Below are 20,720 nucleotides of genomic sequence, written 5' to 3'. Positions count from 1 at the left end.
ATGGTGAAGGGGGCAGGAGGAGAAGGTGTCTATGAATTGGCACCTGGCTTCAGGAGTGTAGAGATCGGTATGCCAAACTACCACTGTGCCCCCCTTGTCTGCTGGATTGATGAGGAGGTTGGGTTTGCAGCAGAGGGAGTGGAGGGCAACATGTTGTGAGGGTGAGAGGTTGCAGTGGGTGGGGGAGGAGGGGGGCGGTGTGGACAAGTTGAGGCAGTCAATGTGTTGGCAGCATTGGTAGTTTGCGCACTGACCTCTACACTGCTGAAGCCAGGCGCCAACTCGCGGACACCTCCGCCTACAGACTGCTTGATCATGACCTCACCCCCGATCACCAAACTATCACCTCCCAGACCATACACAACCTCATCACCTCAGGGGATCTCCCACCCACAGCCTCCAAACCTCAGTCTGGGAACCCCACATGGCCAGTTCTACCTCCAACGTCAAAAGTCACAAACATGACTGCCCCAGCCGACCCGTCGTCTTGGCCTGCTCCTATCCCACTGAATTCATCTCCACATACCTTGACAGTCTTATCCTCCCCCCCCCGGTCCAGGAACTCCCCACCTATGTTCGAGACACCACCCACACCCTCCACCTCTTCCATGACTTTCATTTCCCCAGCCCCCAACGCCCAACGCCACATCTTCACCACGGACATCTAGTCCCTATTCACATCTACCTGTCATGATGAAGGCCTCCAAGTCCTCCATTCCTTCTTCCCCCGTCATCCCCACCAGTACCCTTCCACTGACACTGTTAGTTTGGCTGAACTGGTCCTCACCCACAATAATTTCTCCTTTGAATCCTCCAACTTCCTCCAGATCAAAGGGGTAGGCATGGGTACCCACATGTACCCCAGCTAGGCCTATCTCTTCGTCAGGTACATGGAACAGTCCATCTTCCGCAGCTACACCGGCGCCATTCTCCACCTTTTCCTCTGCTACATTGATGACTGTATCAGCACCACCTCGTGCTCCCACAAGGACGTTGGAACAGTTCATTAACTTCACCAACACAGTCCACCCCGATCATAAGTTCACCTAGACCATCTCTGAAACCTCCCTCCCCTTCCTGGACCTCTCCATCTCCATTAATGGTGACCAACTCAACACGGACATCTACTACAAACCTACCGACTCCCAGAGCAACCTTGAGTACACCTCCTCCCACCATGCCTCCTGTAAAAACACTACCCCTTATTCCCAATTCAACTGCCTCCACCGCTCCCAGGAGGACCAATTCCACCAAAGAACAGACCAAATAATCTCCTTCTTCAAAGACCGCAAATTCCCCTCCTACATGGTCGACGATGCCCTTCAGCACATTTCCTCCACTTCCTGCACCTCCGCCCTCAAACTCCACCCTCCAGCTGCAACAAGGAGAGCACTCCCCTGGTCCTCACCTTACACTCCACCAACCTCCAGATGCATCGCACCATTCTCCACCATTTCCGCCACCTATAGACAGACCCCATTGCCAGGAATATATTTCCCTCCCCACCCCTATCCACGATCCGTAGAGGCCATTCTTTCGTGACTCTCGTCAGGTCCACGCCCTTCACCAACACCCCCCCCACCTCAGCACCTTCCCTTTATCTCCATCCGAGGTCCCAAAGGAGCCTTTCACATCTGTCAGAGATTTACCTGCATTTCCACACATCATTTACTGTATCCATTGCTCCCAATGTGGTCTCCTCTATATTTTTGAGACACGACACCTACTTGAGGAACGCTTCAGAGAACACCTCCAGGACACATGTAGCAAACAACTACACTGCCTGTAGGTGAACACTTTTACTCCCTCTCCCACTCCCCCAAGGACATTCAGGTCCTGGGCCTCCTCCACCACCAAACCGTTACCACCCAATGCCTGGAGGAAGAATGCTTTATCTTCTGCCTTGGGACCCTCCAACCACATGGCATCAATGTGGATTTCACCAGTTTCCTTATATCCCTTCCCTCCACCTCATCCCAGATCCAGCCTTCCAACTCGGCACTGCCCTCATGACCTGTCCTACCTGTCCATCTTCCTTCCCACCTATCCGCTCCACCCTCCCCTCTGATCTATCACCTTCACTCCCCACCTTCATCTACCTATTGCATTCCCAGCTACCTTCCCCCCAGCCCTATCACCCCTCCCATTTATCTCTCAGCCTCCTTGGCCCACAAGCCCCATTCTCCTGCTCCTCGGATGCTGCCTGATCGACTGTGCTTTTCCAGCACCACACTCTCAACATCTGCAGTGCGCACTCTCTCCCTGAATCAAAACTGTCTCAACTAATTTCAACAGATGGTGTTATTGGAATTTTATAAAAATCTAGAATTAACAATATAATCATGACCCTGAATCCATTGTCAATTGTCAAAAAAAACTCATCTGATTCACTCATGTTTCAGTGAAGATTGTCCGGTAAAGTCTGAAAAACAAGAATGGCTTAAAACTGCAAAGCTGCCACTCTCAGAGCACTGTTCACAAAGAATTTGAAGCTCTGCTAATTCAAGACAACTTACCTTTTTGGAGCATTTGATTGTAGTTTTCAAGCAGCACTTTCTATGGCAAGCATACCTACATACTGAAAGAGAGGTGAAAAGTAGCCTAACATACAACACAACATATACAAAGACATTTTTATCTGAAGTTAATTTTGAAAGATGCAATTCAGTTGACCAGCTTGATTTAAATGCACAAGTGTGTAATATTGTAATCACCACAATCGATAAGATATTTACTCCATTAGTCCACATGGATTCATACAAATAAAACTGGATACAACAAATATTTAAAAGTTCTCAAGGCAAAAGCCAACAGGCAAAACTGCTTCACCTAGCAGTGAAGGTATTATGAAATCAGTAACTACAGAAAAATAGTGCAGCAGGGTTTAGTTCTGTGGCCATGATTATTTGCAAAGTATATTAATAATTTAGATGACATAAGTGAATGCACCATCGCTGTATATGCAGATGTCACAAAAATCAGTGGGAATGCAAGTGGCAAGAATGAGAGAGAAATTTCATAGAGGGATATAGATAGATTAAGTGGCTAGGTCAAAACCTGGCAGATGGAGTTTAAATGAGGAAGAAAGTAGGCTCTCCACTTGGACAGGAAAAAAAATAGAAGAGCTTTAAGTGGAGAAAGACTGCAGAGGAATTTGGGAATCTTTGTGCATGAATCACAAAAAGCGAGCATCTAAATTCAGCGGATAACTGGGAAGGCATATGGACTGTTGTCCTAATGGAAGGATTGTAAAAAGAAGTCTGACAAAGTTTGAGACCGTACAAGACACTAGTCAGGTCACATCTGGAATTTTGTGAAATGTTGTGGTCCCCTTATCTAAGCAAAGAGACATTCACATTGGAGGCAGTCCAGAGGAGGTTCACTAGGTTAATACCAGGTAGGAGGGATTTTATGAAGAGAGGTTGAGTATATTGCACATGTACTAAATGGAATTTAGAATAATGAGAGGCATGTTATTGAAATATACAAGGTTCTCAGACGGCTTGACAGGTAGATGTGGAGACTTCTTATCCCTTTGTTGGAGAGTTTAGGACCAAAGAGCATAACCTCAGAGTAAGGGGTCACCCACTTAAGACAGTGATGAGGAAGAATGTTTTATTTTCTCAAAGTGTATACGTGGAGTTTTTTTTTTACTGCAGAGGTTGTAGATGCTGCATTGTTAAGTATATTCAGGGCTAAGACAGACATTATTATCAGTAAAGAATTCAAGACTTTGGCAAAAAGGCAGGAAAGTGGAGTTGGGGAGTTATCAGATCAACCACGATCTAACTGAATGGTGGAACAGGTCCAAATGACCTAATCTTTGCTCCAATGTCTTAAGATAATAGATTATGGAAGTAGACAGAACAAATGGCCCCTTACAGACAATTAGACACATTTCAAGGAAAAAGGCAGACCAGGGAATATGACAAGTAACAGGCATACTATGAGGAAACAGAATTTCTTAAAAAAGTAAAAATTTCTTGAAAGCAAAAATTTTGTCTGCTCTTCAATTTTGGTGCAATATCTGTAGGAACTTACACTTGCAGACGCAGGCTCTGTCCATCATCCAGATAAGAGAGGAACAGCATTCACAGTAGGTGGGAATACTGTACTGTGTAGATTTGAAAATATGACCATTGTACTCCTCCACCTGTAATCAGATATATCTGGCTCATAAAAATCATTCTAATATTTAGGGACAGCGATAAAATACTGTTCAAAAAATTGCATCATTCCCATCACCTCAGAAGAAAATTAATTCCAGTACTACTTCTGCACTCAAATGGTGGGAGGCTTCACTACAATAGGCACTCTTAAGCATTAAAATAAACATACTTCTAATAGTTCAACATCAATTGAACACACCGTTAAATTAGAATAAAAATACACAAATTCAATATATGAAATAGGAGCATACGGCGGCCAATCATATGCACATCCTTGCACGTGTTTTGATTTCCACATATCCATATACCCTCGATAACCTCTGATAAGATTCTTGATGGCAAGACAATCTGCCTGTGCCTTAAAAATGTTCAATGTCTCAGCTTCTATAATGTTTGAGACAGAATTCCAAGTCACAGAATCTTTTATGAGAAAAAAAGTTCTCATCTTGGTTCTAACAAGGTGACCCCTAATTTCAACGCAGTGCTCCCTGTCTGGAATGACCCACAAGGAAGCATCCTTTCTATGCCAACCTTGTCATGATTATTCAGGATCTTATACACTTCAATCAAGTTGCATCTCATTCTTCTAAATTCTAGTGTAAATCAGCCTAGCCTGTCAAATCTATTCTCAGGAGACAACTGCTCCTTCCGGATAGCAATCCTCTGAACCTTTTCTGAACCACTTCCAATACATTTGCTCCTTCCTTAAACAAGGAGACAAAAACAGTGCTTGAGATATGGTTCTCACAACTGACCCTTAAAATGAACCATAAAATCCTTACTTCTACATTAAATTCCTTTAAGTCATTGATGCAAACTGTAAAAGGCTGAGGTCCCAGTGGGACTCCATTATGACAACCTGCCAATGAGACAAGGGTTATTTTCAGCCAATCTTCTACCAATGCTAATATGTTACCTACTACACTATGAGCACATATTTTCCACAACTGCCTTCTGGAATCCAAAAACAGCATGTCTTCAGTGCATGGGCCACTTCTTCAGAGTCTAATAAATTGGTTAAGCGTGATTTCCTTTTTACAAAACCATGCTGTATCTTCCTAATTGTGTAGAACCTTTAAATGTCCAGCTATAAGCTAACTAATGAATGATTCTGACACCTTCCTCATAAAAGAGGTGAAACCAGTTGGCTTCTGATTCCCCATTATCTTCCCTTCCTTTTTGAACAGGGATTATATTTGCCACTCTGCAGTCTGGTAGAACTTTTTCTGAATCTGGGAATTTTTGGAAAATTATCACAAATGCATTTAATTGCCCACAAGTGACTTCTTCTTATACCCTATAATGGACATCTGGATACAGGTTTGTTAGTCCACAACTCATTGCTTTGCTTGGTACTGCTTCTGTAATGAGTTTAATTTCACTAAGTTTCTTTCTCCCTTCCACGTCCAACAAAAGAGCTTCACATACGATCATATGTACATGGCAAACATAAGACATGAGTATGATTGGATAGTAATCACTATAGGACATGGAAAACCAACAATGAAGACAAATTTTAATTAAATTTGTTTGCGCTGTCGGGTAATTTCTGTGCCACTATTTATTGCTGGTATTTTGCATTCACTCAAGTCTGTCTTAACAGTATTTCACATTTTATGAACTGTACACAAATAAACAATTATACACAGATTTAGAAGGTCCAAGATTACTAGGTAAATGTGTTATGAGACAAGTCCATGAGGATTTTTTACACAATATATATTCAGTCACAAACTGGGTGTCAACACTAGATGTCAGTCCAGAAATGAGACAATATACTGAAGACAGGAATGGTGTAAATATCAAACACAATGTTTTGTGTAGCTAGAATCACTGCAAAGCAGGAATATTAGAAACCTGAAGCTTTACTATTAGCATATCTGATTACTCAAAAATATTTAAATAGCTTATACCTCTTAACAGGGCTGGTTTAAAGAACAGGTGGCTTAAAGAAAGTATAGAGAGTAAGAGAGGTCCTGAATTTACTTGGAAATGTGTGATATTTCAAAAATACCATTATCGTTCAAACTAGACAAATTTTTGATGCTACAAAGACAAAGTGAATTTTGTCCCCCACTTGCTATCATTATAGTTCCTTGGAGCAGTTATTGCTTTTGCTTTTCAAGAAATAAGTCAATTGATAAGGTAGCACAATACAGAAAAAGGCCCCATAAACACAGTGCAGTTCCTGTTATGCTGTAGGAAGGGTAATTCTACTAAAGAGTACAATAAATCCCTGCAAATAATAATTTCAGATGCCTGAATAAGAATACGGAGGACAACAGTTAGCTCAGGTTGGAAATAGGTGCAACTGGAGTGCATTAACAGATTAATGGAACACAAAGAGTTTGGTGAAACAGACAAAGAACGTAACTGGGAGTCTGACAATACTTAATTACTTACAATGTCAGTTTCTTTCTTCCGTCTCTTCTTCCTTTCAACTTTTTGCGCCTGTGAAACAAAGTCGGATTTTTACGTGAGTGAATGTGCCCGCACATGCATACACCCACACCCATGTTTCTAGGCAACAGGCAGTCAGGGAATCACACAAGCTAGAATGTAAAACTGGACATTTACTTCACTGATATAATTAACAAATCTGATCAATCTCGGGCTTTCCATCACACTTGCTTTTCCACGAACTTCTCTCATGAACAGCTGAGCTCGAGGTTTGTTTTCACAGATGCCAACAGCATTTCAAATAGGAATTTAACTTGCAAGAGTCCAGACAGTGTTGGCAGACTAGAGAATCGTGTCGAGAATGACAAATGAGTTCAAACCTGTCTTCAAAAACTATCAATAGGAGGGGCCACTGGATTGCAAGCAGCAGCAGAATTCCTGGATGATTTCACCAGAACACACATGAACATTGTCACAGTTCATCTCGTCTAACTCAGCAGAAGCACATGATTAAAATGGTATAGAATGGTGCCTATGCCGATTAGGCCATTAAGGGAGATCGAGTTGTGATTTCAGAGCCTTTTTGAATTCCCACCTATCCTCGGAGTCTTAACATTGAAGTCTTATGGCTTCAGGTTTAACAGGGCCAAGGAAACCTCCTGCTGATTACCATGTACCAATGGATCCCGTCTAAGCTCTGCATTCTTGCCACAAGTTGTGAACAGTGCTGGATAATTAAACAGCTCACCGAGGTTCCACAAATCTCACCATCCTCAATGATAGAAGAGCCCAGATTAGTGGAAAAGATAAGGGTGAAGCAATCACAGCAATCTTCAGCCAGAAGTGAATGATTCATCTTGGCCTCTTCCAATAGCCCCAGCATCACAGATAACAGTCTTCACCCAATTCACTCCATGTGGCATCAAGAAACAGTTGAATGTACTGGACACTGCAAAGCCTATGGGCCTGATAAGATTGTGATAGTAGTAATACTGATGTTTCATACTCCAGAATTTGTTGCTCTCCTAGCCAAGTTGTTCCAATACAGCTACAACACCAGCATCTACACAACAACTAGAAAATTGTCCCACAAAAAGCAGGACAAATCCAACCAGTCTACTCTCAACCACAGTAAAGTGATGGAAGATGTCATCAATAGTGCTATCAAGCAACACCTGCTGAGCAATAATATGCTCCATAACATCCAGTTTGGGTTCCATCAGGGCCACTCAGCTCCTGACCTCATTGCAGCCTTGGTTCAAACATGGACAAAAGGGTTGAATTCACAAGCGAGGTGAGAGTGATGCCCTCTACATCAAGGTTGCATTCAACCGAGTGAGGCATCAAGGAAGCCTGGCAAAATTGGAATCAAAGGGTATTAGTGGGCATACTTGCCAGTGCTTAGAGTCATACCTGACAAATAAGAAGGTGGTTGCAGCTGTTGGAGGTCAGTTATCTCAGCTCCAAGAGTTCCTCAGGGTAGTGTCCTTGGCCCAAGCATTTTCAACAACATTTGCAACTCCTCAGATACTGATGCAATCCATGTTCAAATGCAAAAAGATCTGGACAACATCCAAGCTTGAGCTGACAAGTGGCAAGTAACATTTGCACCAAACAAAGGCTAGGCAATGGTCATCTCCAGTAAGAGACAATCTCATCACTGCCCCTTGACATTCAATGGTGTTACCGTCACTGAATTCCCCACTATCAGCATCCTTGGGGGTGGCATTGACCAGAATATCAACTGGACTCTTCACATATACAGATAGCAGATCAGAACTAGGAAATCTGCAGCGAGTAACTCATCTCCTATCTCCCCAAAGCCTGTCCACCATCTACAAGGAGAAAGTGAGGTCTGCAGATGATGGAGATCAGAGCTGAAAATGTGTTGCTGGAAAAGCGCAGCAGGTCAGGCAGCATCCAAGGAACAGGAGATTTGACGTTTCGGGCAGAAGCCCTTCTTCAGGAATGAGGAAAGTGTGTCCAGTAGGCTAAGATAAAAGGTAGGGAGGAAGGTCTTGGGGGAGGGGCGATAGAGATGTGATAGGTGGAAGGAGGTCAAGGTGAGGGTGATAGGCCGGAGTGGGTGGGGGCGGAGAGGTCAGGAAGAAGATTACAGGTTAGGAAGGCGGTGCTGAGATCGAGGGAATCGACTGAGACAAGGTGGGAGGAGGGGAAATGAGGAAACTGGAGCAATCTGAGTTCATCCCTTGTGGTTGGAGGGTTCCCAGGCGGAAGATGAGGCGCTCTTGCTCCAACCGTCGTGTTGTTATGGTCTGGCGATGGAGGAGTCCAAGGACCTGCATGTCCTCGGTGGAGTGGGAGGGAGAGTTAAAGTGTTGAGCCACGGGGTGGTTGGGTTGGTTGGTCCGGGTGTCCCAGAGGTGTTCTCTGAAACGTTCCGCAAGTAGGCGGCCTGTCTCCCCAATATAGAGGCCACATCGGGGGCAGCTGATGCAATAGATGATGTGTGTGGAGGTGCAGGTGAATTTGTGGCGGATATGGAAGGATCCCTTGGGGCCTTGGAGAGAAGTAAGGGAGGAGTTGTGGGCACAAGTTTTGCATTTCTTGCGGTTGCAGGGGAAGGTGCCGGGAGTGGAGGTTGGGTTGGTGGGGGATGTGGACCTGACGAGGGAGTCCCTTCCTGACAGCATTGCGAATCAATGTACAGCATTGGACTGCAACAGTTTAAGAAGGCAGCTCATCATCACATTCTTGGGGCAGTATGGTGGCTCAATGGTTAGCGCTGCTGCCTCACAGCACCATGGGCCTGTGTTCCATTCCACCTCAGGTGACTGTCTGTGTGGAGTTTGCACATTCACCAAGTGTCTGCGTGGGTTTCCTCCGGATGCTCCGGTTTCCTCGCACAGTCCAAAGATGTGCAGCGCAGGTGGATTGGCCACACTTAATTGCTCCATAGTGTCCAGGGATATGTGGGCTAGATGAATTAGCAGGGTTACAGGTGTATGGTAGGGAGTTGTGGGTGGGTCCAGGTGGGATGCTCTTTGGAGGGTCGGTGTGGACACCATGGGCCAAATGGCCTGCTCTGCACTGCAGGAATTCCGTGGAAAAACTAGGGATGGGTAAGAAAATGCTGGCCAGCCAGCAATGCCCACATCGCTACGAGTGAATAAAACAACAGTCTTTCACAATCATACTTTTCAAGATGGTCAAAGCTTGCTATATTCATGTCTCTCCCTCACCCCTTGCTCACCCCCATGGTCTCTTAAAGTTAATACGTGGTGCCATCTAATTACTTCTTGACTTACCTCACTTTTGTGGTTATTATTTCAATATCTGTGGTCCTACATTACAAATCTTGGATTTTTACCTATGTACGTCTCAAACAAATTGAGCTAAATATCTTAAACATCTCACCTTTCCAGTGTTATTCTCCAGAATTTTGTATTCCATCATAAACTCATCTAGGAACACCTTAAAGGTGTTGACCCACACTTTGACCGGAGACTCATTCCAATCACGTTGCTCCTGTCTCATCGTTTTCTCCAGAATCTGCTCAAATAGCGCATACAAATCTTTGTACCGAATGCTCTTCCCATTATCCATCTGTGACAGAAATACCATGACACTGAACAAAAGATAAGAGTATCATAGCTAGGGTCATGCTATCCCTCCCTGCCACTTAATCTTTGATGTGATACCTCAACTTAATATGTTGGATTTATTGTAAGTTAAGAATAAATTGCTCCCTCCTAGAAAATAGATGATAATTTAGCAACAGCTTTGACAACTTTCTACTCCCTTAAACAAAAATTTATAGATGGGAATGAAGGCAATTCTACAGGATCAGGAAAACAAATCCAGTCTAGATCATCAAAAAGCAACAGTGAAAAGTTCTCATTATGTAATTTACAGCTTACAATGAATGCTTCATTTCCCCTTCCATTCCATCAATATATGGTCAAAATCCTCATCGATCTGAACCTACACTCACCGCTAAAGCTGCTGAATAAGAGTTGAATATATTTAAACGGAACTCTTTAAGGGATTTCTTAAAAACAACATCCACAAATGTATCCTTCTTGCAGTCATCAGTGTCCAGGTCAGTGATCTAAAAAGGTAAAGCAAAAAGATAAAATATTCCTTTAAGTATGAATGTAAGACATTGTTAACTTACAGACGAAGAGTCTTTGTTAAAATAAAATTTGCAAATTTTGAGTATAACAAGGTTACTTGGGATACTAATGGAACCCTTTCAAAAATCACACTCAAGCACTGGCATTCATGACTCTTACATAAGTATACCGGTTAATTGCTAAGTAAAGATTTCTTCATTCTCCCCAAACAACAAGCTTCCTTATAAACAATAAAAGGTGCACTGCAAACCATGTCTATTTCTGCCAAGCCTGCCTCTGTCCAGTTAGAAATAGGCTGTCTTTGCCAAAACCCATTTAATGCAGGCTCTCCAATGTAAATAGAGAAAGGTCTCATTCCATAAGTTTGATGCAGATGTGAATCTGTGTTGTTATTTTTCAGCTTGTTGCATCTACCCAGTTTCCTTGAGAATCAATTTTGCTGCTTTGTCCATGAGAACCTTAGACTTGATTGTAGAGTTTCACACTTACCTTCTTCTGCAGGAATTCATTCATACACTTGAAATCATTGGCACTGGTAATAATCTGTAACTCGTCGTGCTGGCACTGTATGGGCTCCAAGCCCACGTTGCTAATTTTCACACTCCTCCTTCGCTTTACTTTTGGTGATGGCTCTTTATTCTCCTTAAATTCTTTCCCTCGCTCTAGCCCTAAATCAGGACTCCTGGGTGGGGTCAGATTATGAGATATGAGTTCCTGACCTGAGGGAGATGAGAAAATCAAGATCAACATCAAACAAATTGCTGCACAGGTATACAGAATCAGTTATCATCAGCACATCAAACAACTCTTCAAGACAGTGAAATGCAGCATTTATGGAAATCTAAAATCCTGAGGTCAGTCTCGATTTTGGGAAAAAGCTCTGTGCCTGAAATTCTGAGCAGAACATGCTCATTTTCTAACTTGGAGTCCTGGTCTGAAATGCCAATCAACACAATCAGGTATATTAATTAAATCAGATTACATATACATGCATATGTCCTGAGCTCCATTTCACTGCTTACTGTACATATTGCTCAAGTAGATCAGTTATATTCACAAAGCGATAAGCTTTAAAATACAAAATCATTCAAATCGCCCAACCCTTGTGCTAATCTTCAGTTCAACGCAAAATCTCTAAGAACACAAATTCTCAGATGAAAAGTGTATTTCTGGACATTCCATTAATAATCTTAACTCATTGATCTAAGTACCTGGCTGCATTCTGAAATTTCCTAATTCATTCACTTCTAGGTTCACCAATCCTCTGGCGTATTTCAAGACAGAACCTGCGTGCTCTGACATAAAGCAGACAGAGAGTGAAATTGCATTTGACTAATCCAGTATATATCTGGTCAGGCTTGAAATCTGATTTATATGCTGTTCACATTCATTGTAGGTGTGGTCTCCCTGATGTTGCAATTTTTACTTTTGGCTCTTATTTCCAGCATTCATTTATTTTCAAATTAACCACCCATTATTTGTGGGATGTGGGTATCGATGGCTGGCCAGCATTTACTGCCCTTGCCTAGGTGCCCTTGAGAAATCGTGGTGAGCTGCCTTCTTGACTCATGGCAGTCCATCTGCTGTGGGTTGACCCACAATGCCACTAAGGAGGGAATTCCAGGATTTTTGACCAAGTGACACTGAAGATATGTTTCCAAGTCAGAATGGTGAGTGGTGTGGAGGGGAACTTGCAGGTGATGGCATTCCCATGTACCGGCTGCCCTTGTCCTTCCAGATGGAAATGGTCATGGGTTTGGAAGGTGTTGTCTCAGGACCTATGATGAATTTCTGCAATGCATCTTGGATATATGGCTGAATGTCGATGGGGTGGTGGTTAACTGTCTTTTATTGGTGATTGTCATAGCTTGGCTTTTGTGTGATGAAAAAGTTACTTACTGCTTGTCAGGCCAAGCCTAGATATTGTCCAGATTTGACGCACTTGAACATGGACTGAATCAGTATCTGAGGAGTCACGAATGGTGAACACTGTGCAATTATTGGTGAACATCCCCACATTTGACATTATGATGGAGGGAAGCTCATTGATGAAGCAGTTGAAGACAATTGGGCTGAGCTCACTACATTGAGAACTCCTGCAGAGATGTTTTGGAGCCGAGATGACTGACCTCCAACAGCACAACATGTTCCTTTGCATCAAGTATGATGCCAACCACAGGAGAGTTGGCTCCATTTACCCATTGATTCCGGTTTTGCTAGGGCTTCTTGATACTCAGTCAAAGGCAGCCTTAATGTCAAGGACTGTCACTCTCACCCCCCCTCTGGAATTCAACTCTTTTGTCCATGTTTGAACCAAGGCTGTAATGAGGTCAAGAGCTGGGTGGCCCTGGCGGAACCCAAACTGGGTGTCATTATGCAGGTTATTGCTGAGTAGGTGCTGCTTGAAAGCACTATTGATGACACCTTTCATTACTACACTGACATTCGAGACAAGAACGATGGGACGGTAATTGGTCAGGTTGGATTTGTCCTGCTTTTTATGTGCAGGATGTATTTGGGCAATTTTCTAATTGTTGTGTAGATGCCAGTGTCGTAGCTGTACTGGAATAGCTTGGCTAGGGGAGCAACAAGTTTGAGAGTACAAGTCACAGAGATGTACAGCACAGAAACAGAGCCTTCAGTCCAACCTGTCCATGCCGACCAGATAGCCCAACCCAAGCTAGTCCCATTTGCCAGCACCCAGCCCATATCCCTCCAAACCCTTCCTATTCACACACCCATCCAGATGTTTTTTAAATGTTGAAATTGCACCAGCCTCCACCACTTCCTCTGGCAGCTCATTCCATACACGCATGACACTCTGCTTGAAAAGAATTGTCCTTTGGGTCCCTTTTATATCTTTCCCCTCTCACCCTAAACCTATGCCCTTTAGTTCTGGACTCACCCACCCCAGGGAAAAACCTTGTCTATTTATCCTATCCATGGCCCTCATGATTTTATAAACCTCTATAAAGGTCACCCCTCAACCTCCGATGCTCCAGGGAAAATAACCCCAGCCTATCCAACCTCTGCCTATAGTTCAAATCTTCCAACCCTGGCAACATCCTTGTAAATCTTTTCTGAACCCTTTCAGGTTTCACAACATCCTTCTGACAGGAAGGAGACCAGAATTGCATGCAACATTCTAACAGTGGCCTAACCAATATCCCGTACAGCCGCAAAATGACCTCCCAACACCTATACTCAATACTCTGACCAATAAAGGAAAGCATACCAGACGCCTTCTTCACTATCCTATCTACCTGTGAGTCTACTTTCAAGGAACTATGACCTGTACTCCAAAGTCTCTCTGTTCAGCAACATTCCCTAGGAATTTATCATCAAATGTGCTGACAGTGCGATAGTCAGATGGAGTTGGGGACAACGGTGACAGGTCAGACAGGAGGGTGAAGGAAGACGGACAGACAGGACACGCCGTGAGGATGGTGCCAAGTCGGAACTGGGACAAGATGGGGGGAGGGGAAATGAGGAAACCAGCGAAACCCACACCAACGCTGCAGGGCTGGAGCGCCCCAAGGCAGAAGATGAGGCGCCACCCCTGCCCCAGGCGCTGGGCAGCCAGGGAGCGGTGACGGAGGCAGCCCAGGACTTGCATGTTCCCGGCACAGTGGGAGGGAGAGCCGAAGAACTCGGCCACAGGTCATTTACTGTATCCGTTGCTCCCGATGCAGTCTCCTCAACGTTGGGGTGACAGGACGCCTACTTGCAAAGCGCTTTAGAGAACATTTCCGGGACACCCACAACAACTAACCCCGACGCTCAGTGGTTAAACACCCTAACTCCCCCCCCCCCCACTTTGGCAAGGACACACAGGCCCTGAGCCCTAGCACCCCACCCCCGGACCTCCCCAACCCAATGGCACCACGGACCCCATCAGCTCCTCCACCCCACCCCAATCCTCCAATGCAGCACTGCCCCTACAATGCATCTGTCCATCCACCCACTCCACCACCACCCTGAAACACCATCACCTCCCACACCTTCATCCACCCAGTGCACTCTCAGTTACCTTTCCCCTAGCCCCTCCCATTTATCTCTCCATCCCGGAGGTTCCCAGCCTCATTCCTGATGAAGGGCCTTTGCCCGAAACATTGATTCTCCTGCTCCTTGGATGCTGCCTGACCTGCTGTGTCTTTCTAGCACCAAACCCTTGACTCTGATCTCCAGCATCTGCAGTCCTCACTTTTGCCCTTCTATTAAATGTATAAGTCCTGTATAACACCTCGCATTTATCTAAATTAAATTCCAACTGCCATTCCTCAGCCCATTGGCCCATCTGATCAAGGTGCCATTGTACTCTGAGGTAACCTTCTTCACTGTCCACTACACCTCTAATTTTGGTGTCATCTGTAAACTTACTAACTATAACTCATATATTCACATCCAAATCATTTATATAAATGACAAAAAGTAGTGAACCCAGCACCAATCCTTGTGGCACTCCACTAGTCACAAGCCTCCGGTCTGAAAAACAACTCTCCACCACCATTCCTGTCTTCTACCTTCGAGCCAGTTCTGTATACAAATGGCTAGTTCTCCCTGTACTCCACGAGATCTAACCTTGCTAACCAGTCTCCCATGGGAACGCTGTCGAATGCCTTATTGAAAGTTTGTGAGAAGATTTGTAGCTCGGGTGCTCATTGTTGTGGTTCTGTTCGCCGAGCTGGGAATGTGTTGCAGACGTTTCGTCCCCTGTCTAGGTGACATCCTCAGTGCTTGGGAGCCTCCTTCACAGGAGGCTCCCAAGCACTGAGGATGTCACCTAGACAGGGGACGAAACGTCTGCAACACAACTTCCCAGCTCGGCGAACAGAACCACAACAATGCCTTATTGAAGTCCATATAGATTACATCCACCGCTCTGCCCTCATCAATCCTCTTTGTTACTTCTTCAAAAAACTCAATCAAGTTAGTGAGACATGATTTCCCACACATGAAGATATGTTGACTATCCCTAATCAATCCTTGCCTTTCCAAATACATGTAAATTCTGACCCTCAAGATTCCCACCAACAAATTGTCCATCACCATCATCAAGCTCACTGGTCTATAGTTCCCTGGTTTGTCCTTAACACCTTTCTTAAATAGTGGGACCACATTAGCCAATCTCCAGTCTTCCGGCACCTCACCTGTGACTATCAATAATACAAATATCTCAGCAAATGGGCGCAGCAATCACTTCCCTAGCTTACCACGAAGTTCTAGGGTACACGTGATCAGGTCACAGAACATAGACCAATACAGTGAAGAACAGGCCCTTCGGTTCTCAATGTTGTGCTGACCTGTGAACTATTCCAAGCTCTTCCCCCTACACTATCCTATAGTCATCCAAATGCATATCCAAGGATTGTTTTAATCTCCCTAATGTGGCTGTTTAACTACATTGACAGGCAAGGCATTCCATGCCCTTATCACTCCCTGAGTAAAGAACCTGCCTCTGACGTCTGACTGAACTACAAATTGAGGGGTAATATGTTTATATCCCCTCGTACAAACTGACGTCATCATCCTAGGAAAAAGACTTTCACTGTCTACCCTATCTAATCCTCTGATCATCTTGTATGTCTCTATCAACTCCCTTCTTAGCCTTCTTCTTTCCAATGAGAACAGACCCAAGTCACTCAGCCTTTCCTCATAAGACCTTCCCTCCAGACCAGGCAACATCCTGGTAAATCTCCTCTGCACCTCTTCCAATACTTCCACATCCTTCCTGTAAAATAGGGCAACCAGAACTGTATGCAATACTCCAAGTGCGGCCGCACTAGCATTTTGTATAGTTGCAGCATGATATTATGGTTCCGGAACTCAATCCCTCTACCAATGAAACCTAACATACTGTATGCCTTCTTAACAGCACTATCAACCTGGGCGGCAACGTTCAGGTCTGGGAGATTTTCTTATCTATATTAAACTCCATTTGCCATTTCTCTGCCCACTTCCCCAGCTGATCAAGGTCCTGCTGCATTTTCAGATAATCTTGCTCACTGTCCACGATACCGTTTAATTTAGTGTCATCAGCAAACTGACTACTCATAACTTGTACATTCTCATCCAACTCACTGATATGGACAACAAACAGTAATGGGCACAGCACCGCATCCTAAGGGACTCCAACAGTCACAGGCTTGCAGTCCAACAAGTATCCTTCAACCATTACCCTCTGCTTCCTACCATCAAGCCAATTGTGTATCTAATTTGCCAGCTTGCCCTGGATTCCATGAGATCCAACCTTCCAGAGTAGCCTACCATGTGGAACCTTATCAAAGGCTGTAAGGCCTTTAGACTACATCCATCCAGACTAGGTCTGTCACCATGCCCTTGTCAAACTTCCTGGTCACTTCATCAAATTTGTGAGGCATGATCTCCTATCTACAAAGCCATGCTGACTACTCCTAATCAAATACTGTCGTTCCAAATGCATGTACATCTTATCCTTCACAATCATATTAAGTAACTCACCCACCACAGACGTTTGGCTTACTGATCTTTAGTTCCCAGGCTCTTTGATCCCTATAATTGGAAATTTTCTTATATCCCACCATGAAATTAGAGAAAATATTGATGCAATATCTGTGCCATTTTCCTATTGTCCCATGTCCCCAGGTTTGGAGGGAGCTGTTGATTGAGGAAGTTCTAGTCTTCAGTCCTATTGCCAGAATGCTGTCTGGACCCATGGTCTTTGCAGTATCCAGAGTCTCTGTTTCTTGGTTTCATGTGAAGTGAATCAAATTGGCTGAAGACCTATCTGTGATGCTGGAGACCACTGGAGGAAGCCAAGATGGATCATCCACTTGGTACCTCTGGCTGAAGATTGCTGTGAATGTTTCAGCTTTATCTTTTGCATTGATGTACTCAGCTCTTCCATCATGAGGATGGGGATAGTTGTGGAGCCTCCAGTGAGTCGTTTAATTGCCCAACACTATTTGCAACTGGATGTAGCAGATCCCATTCTAAAAGATGAAACATTTAATTCACAATTGTTCAGTGTATCATATCTCTATGACACTGGACTCCTTTGGCTATAAATTCTGTTATTATGATGTTATCCTCCACAACCACCTGAAGAAAAAGCAGTGCTCCGAAAGCTAGTGCTTTCAAACAAACCTGTTGGACTATAACCTGGTGTTGAGATTTTTAACTTTGTCCAACCCAGTCCAACACAGACACCTCCAAGTCTTGATTAAGAACAGTGGTTTAACTTCATATCCTGACCAGTATCATTTCCAACAACACAGACTGCATGATATTTATCTCATTCTTACTTGCAAGATCTTACAATCCAAAAGTAGTTTGCCATTATGTAAAACAACAGCCACAAGCCACATTAATTAAACCACATAATACGTGAAATACTTTAAAAGGTTTCTGAAAGATAAGATAAAGCATTTAATGAACTTGTAAAATACAGTTTAAACTTAAGGAAACTCTTCCCTATTTACCTTTAAAAGGACTGTCCCTTCCTTCAGTGGTGGTTAGATTAAGTACAGCCTCACTGGGTTTGAGCTCTCTTCTCCATAGTGGCCCCTGGACATCCTGACCCATGCTGGGCTCCTGCAGCTCTGACTGAGTAGCTAGCTTCTCCCTTGGGAGCTTCTTTTCTCCTTGTTTTCTGTTTCCCCAGAACCTCATACGACCCTTCAAAACAGCTCTATGGCCAGAAATCAAATGTTAGTCAACGTGCTCAGTCAGCTCTGTCAATACGGATCATACAACTACAGACATGAATTGTGAATAGGAATTATTTATCCTTGTTCAGGATTTCCATCATCGCCAGTGTCATATCAGATAATGGTCTGAAAGAATTAACATTTGAACTGAGATCCACACAATCTGATGATTTCACAACCTCTGGGAAGTGAATCAGCTGGGATCTGGTCGTCTCCTGATGGAGTTATGTGTTTATTGTTTACCATTTATAGATAATATACCTACCTAATAACATAACTTGTATATTGCTACTGTTACATAATACACTGCATCACATTATTCAGGGCAAGAGTCTCTTCTGCAAAGATTTATTCATCTTCCGCCACAGATGACTAAATGACTATTTAGACTAGCACTGGAAGGCATTCCTGATGAAGGGCTTTTGATCAAATCGTCAATTTTCCTGCTCCTTGGATGCTGCCTGACCTGCTGTGCTTTTCCAGCACCACTCTAACCTAGCACTGGAAGGAGGCTTGGTGGCAGGACTTTAGATTAGATTAGATTAGATTACTTACAGTTTGGAAACAGGCCCTTCGGCCCAACAAGTCCACACCGACCCGCCGAAGCGCAACCCACCCATACCCCTACTTTTACCCGTTTACCTAACACTACAGGCAATTTAGCATGGCCAATTTACCTGACCTGCACATCTTTGGACTGTGGGAGGAAACCGGAGCACCCGGAGGAAACCCACGCAGTGACGGGGAGAACGTGCAAACTCCACACAGTCGGTCGCCTGAGTCGGGAATTGAACCCAGGTCTCCAGCGCTGTGAGGCAGCAGTGCTAACCACTGTGCCACCCAGTGGTTAATATCCAGGTATCAAAATGAACATAACACCCACGATGTTTCATTTGCCATGCAAACCTATTGATTGAAAAAAACAGGTTGCACGAAATTCAAAGTTAGGAAACACTCCAGGGAGTAGTTAACTACAAAAAAAAACAATGTGTATCAATCAACCTGGCTTTTTGTAAGTATCCTTAAACTTACTAATGCAAATGATAGGAGATTCAAGGGTCTCTCTCTGATAGCTGCACTCTGGATTTTCAATAAACTGATTTTTTTTCAAACTTATCATGTCAAGATCATCAATATCAATGAAATGAACATGGGGAGCTTGTCTTCATTTACAAATGAGCAATGGGTATTGTGGCATAGTGGCAGTGACCCTACCTCCGGACCAGAAAGTCCAGGTGGAAGCCTCATCTGCCCTGGAGATGTATTGTAACACATCTGGACAGGTTGATGAAAAATATCTACATCTGAGCAATTGATATCCTAAAGTCAATAAGGAGATCATGCATGGCTGACAGTTGACTGAAAACAAGGAGAGACAGTCGGGTGTAGAACTCATTCTCCAGAGAATCAGAAGAAAATCAGAGACATAAAGGAATCTTATGCTTCGATGAGAAGCTCAGGGTTTCCTTGTAACAAGACATTAACCATTATGCAGTTAAAATTAATTGGCAGAAAGTTTCAAAACTCTTGTAAATTTAAACGCCAGCATATATTTACATGGCATTGCTGTCACAGCCATTAGTTTGTAACTCAAACCAATGACTATATCTGAAGTCTGAACATAAATTAAATACACATGATCTATCCATCACTTTTATAAAAAGAACTTGCACTTGATGTCAACGTTTGGTGAGATATTGTGGGATGTAGGTAAGAGGTGTCCACGAGGAGGCCATTCAGTGTGTGCACTGAAAACAGCAGGATTTCCAAATTTGGTTCGTGTTAATATTCATACTAAAATGATATTGAAAGAACAAATCAGTCTACACAATATTTTTTAAGAATACATTTTTTGTTTCAAATTTTCATCCTTTAACGACTAAAGGCAGTGTGGTACTTTGAGCATCAGTAACTCCAAAAGCTCCAAGTGTTCTCTTTCTGAAGTGAACCTAGACAAGAAATTATTCTCGGAGGTCATCAGTCAAATAAAATTATATCAGCACCAAACATGCAAGGATAAACACTTTGCACCCCGTGTGACCAGATAGTCATAAGCTGCAAGAACTCTTGCTAATTGTTCTGATCTTCAGCCTACCCAGAGTGTTAATACCAGCTGTGCACAGATTTATTATAAAAAGTCTCATCTCTCAATACCTGCCATCTGGGACATAACTCTCTTGAACAGGGTCCAACTTGCCCAATTCATCTTGAGACTGTGCTTTGTGCAGCTTCTTCTGATCTTCATTCCGTGTAGACTGCATCTGCAAGATAGAGTGGAAGCATTGTGAACCCATACTAAGCTGATAAAGTAGTCTTTAAAATCTATTTATGGAAAATACAACAAATATTTAGTAAGCTAACTGCAT

The 20,720-nt window shown here is 43.6% G+C and overlaps 1 protein-coding gene across 5 annotated transcripts in view; it reads right to left on the bottom strand.

Moving 5' to 3' along the window:
• Window positions 1-20,720, bottom strand: part of myo9aa (myosin IXAa) — a 328,643-nt gene that overhangs the window by 28,734 nt on the left and 279,189 nt on the right. For all 5 annotated transcript variants that reach the window (XM_060853931.1, XM_060853935.1, XM_060853933.1 and 2 more), the window contains 8 exons: window positions 20,509-20,615; window positions 18,127-18,335; window positions 11,156-11,385; window positions 10,525-10,641; window positions 9,948-10,136; window positions 6,573-6,620; window positions 4,042-4,153; window positions 2,517-2,578 (listed from right to left, as the gene is read on the bottom strand). In XM_060853931.1, the coding sequence (XP_060709914.1) occupies window positions 2,517-2,578; window positions 4,042-4,153; window positions 6,573-6,620; window positions 9,948-10,136; window positions 10,525-10,641; window positions 11,156-11,385; window positions 18,127-18,335; window positions 20,509-20,615 (1,074 nt within the window). The remainder of the gene's footprint in view (window positions 1-2,516; window positions 2,579-4,041; window positions 4,154-6,572; window positions 6,621-9,947; window positions 10,137-10,524; window positions 10,642-11,155; window positions 11,386-18,126; window positions 18,336-20,508; window positions 20,616-20,720) is intronic.

Source organism: Hemiscyllium ocellatum, chromosome 42 (assembly GCF_020745735.1).
Source record: "Hemiscyllium ocellatum isolate sHemOce1 chromosome 42, sHemOce1.pat.X.cur, whole genome shotgun sequence".
NCBI classification, from domain to species: Eukaryota; Metazoa; Chordata; class Chondrichthyes; order Orectolobiformes; family Hemiscylliidae; genus Hemiscyllium; species Hemiscyllium ocellatum.
This window is presented reverse-complemented; position numbering and strand designations above follow the sequence as displayed.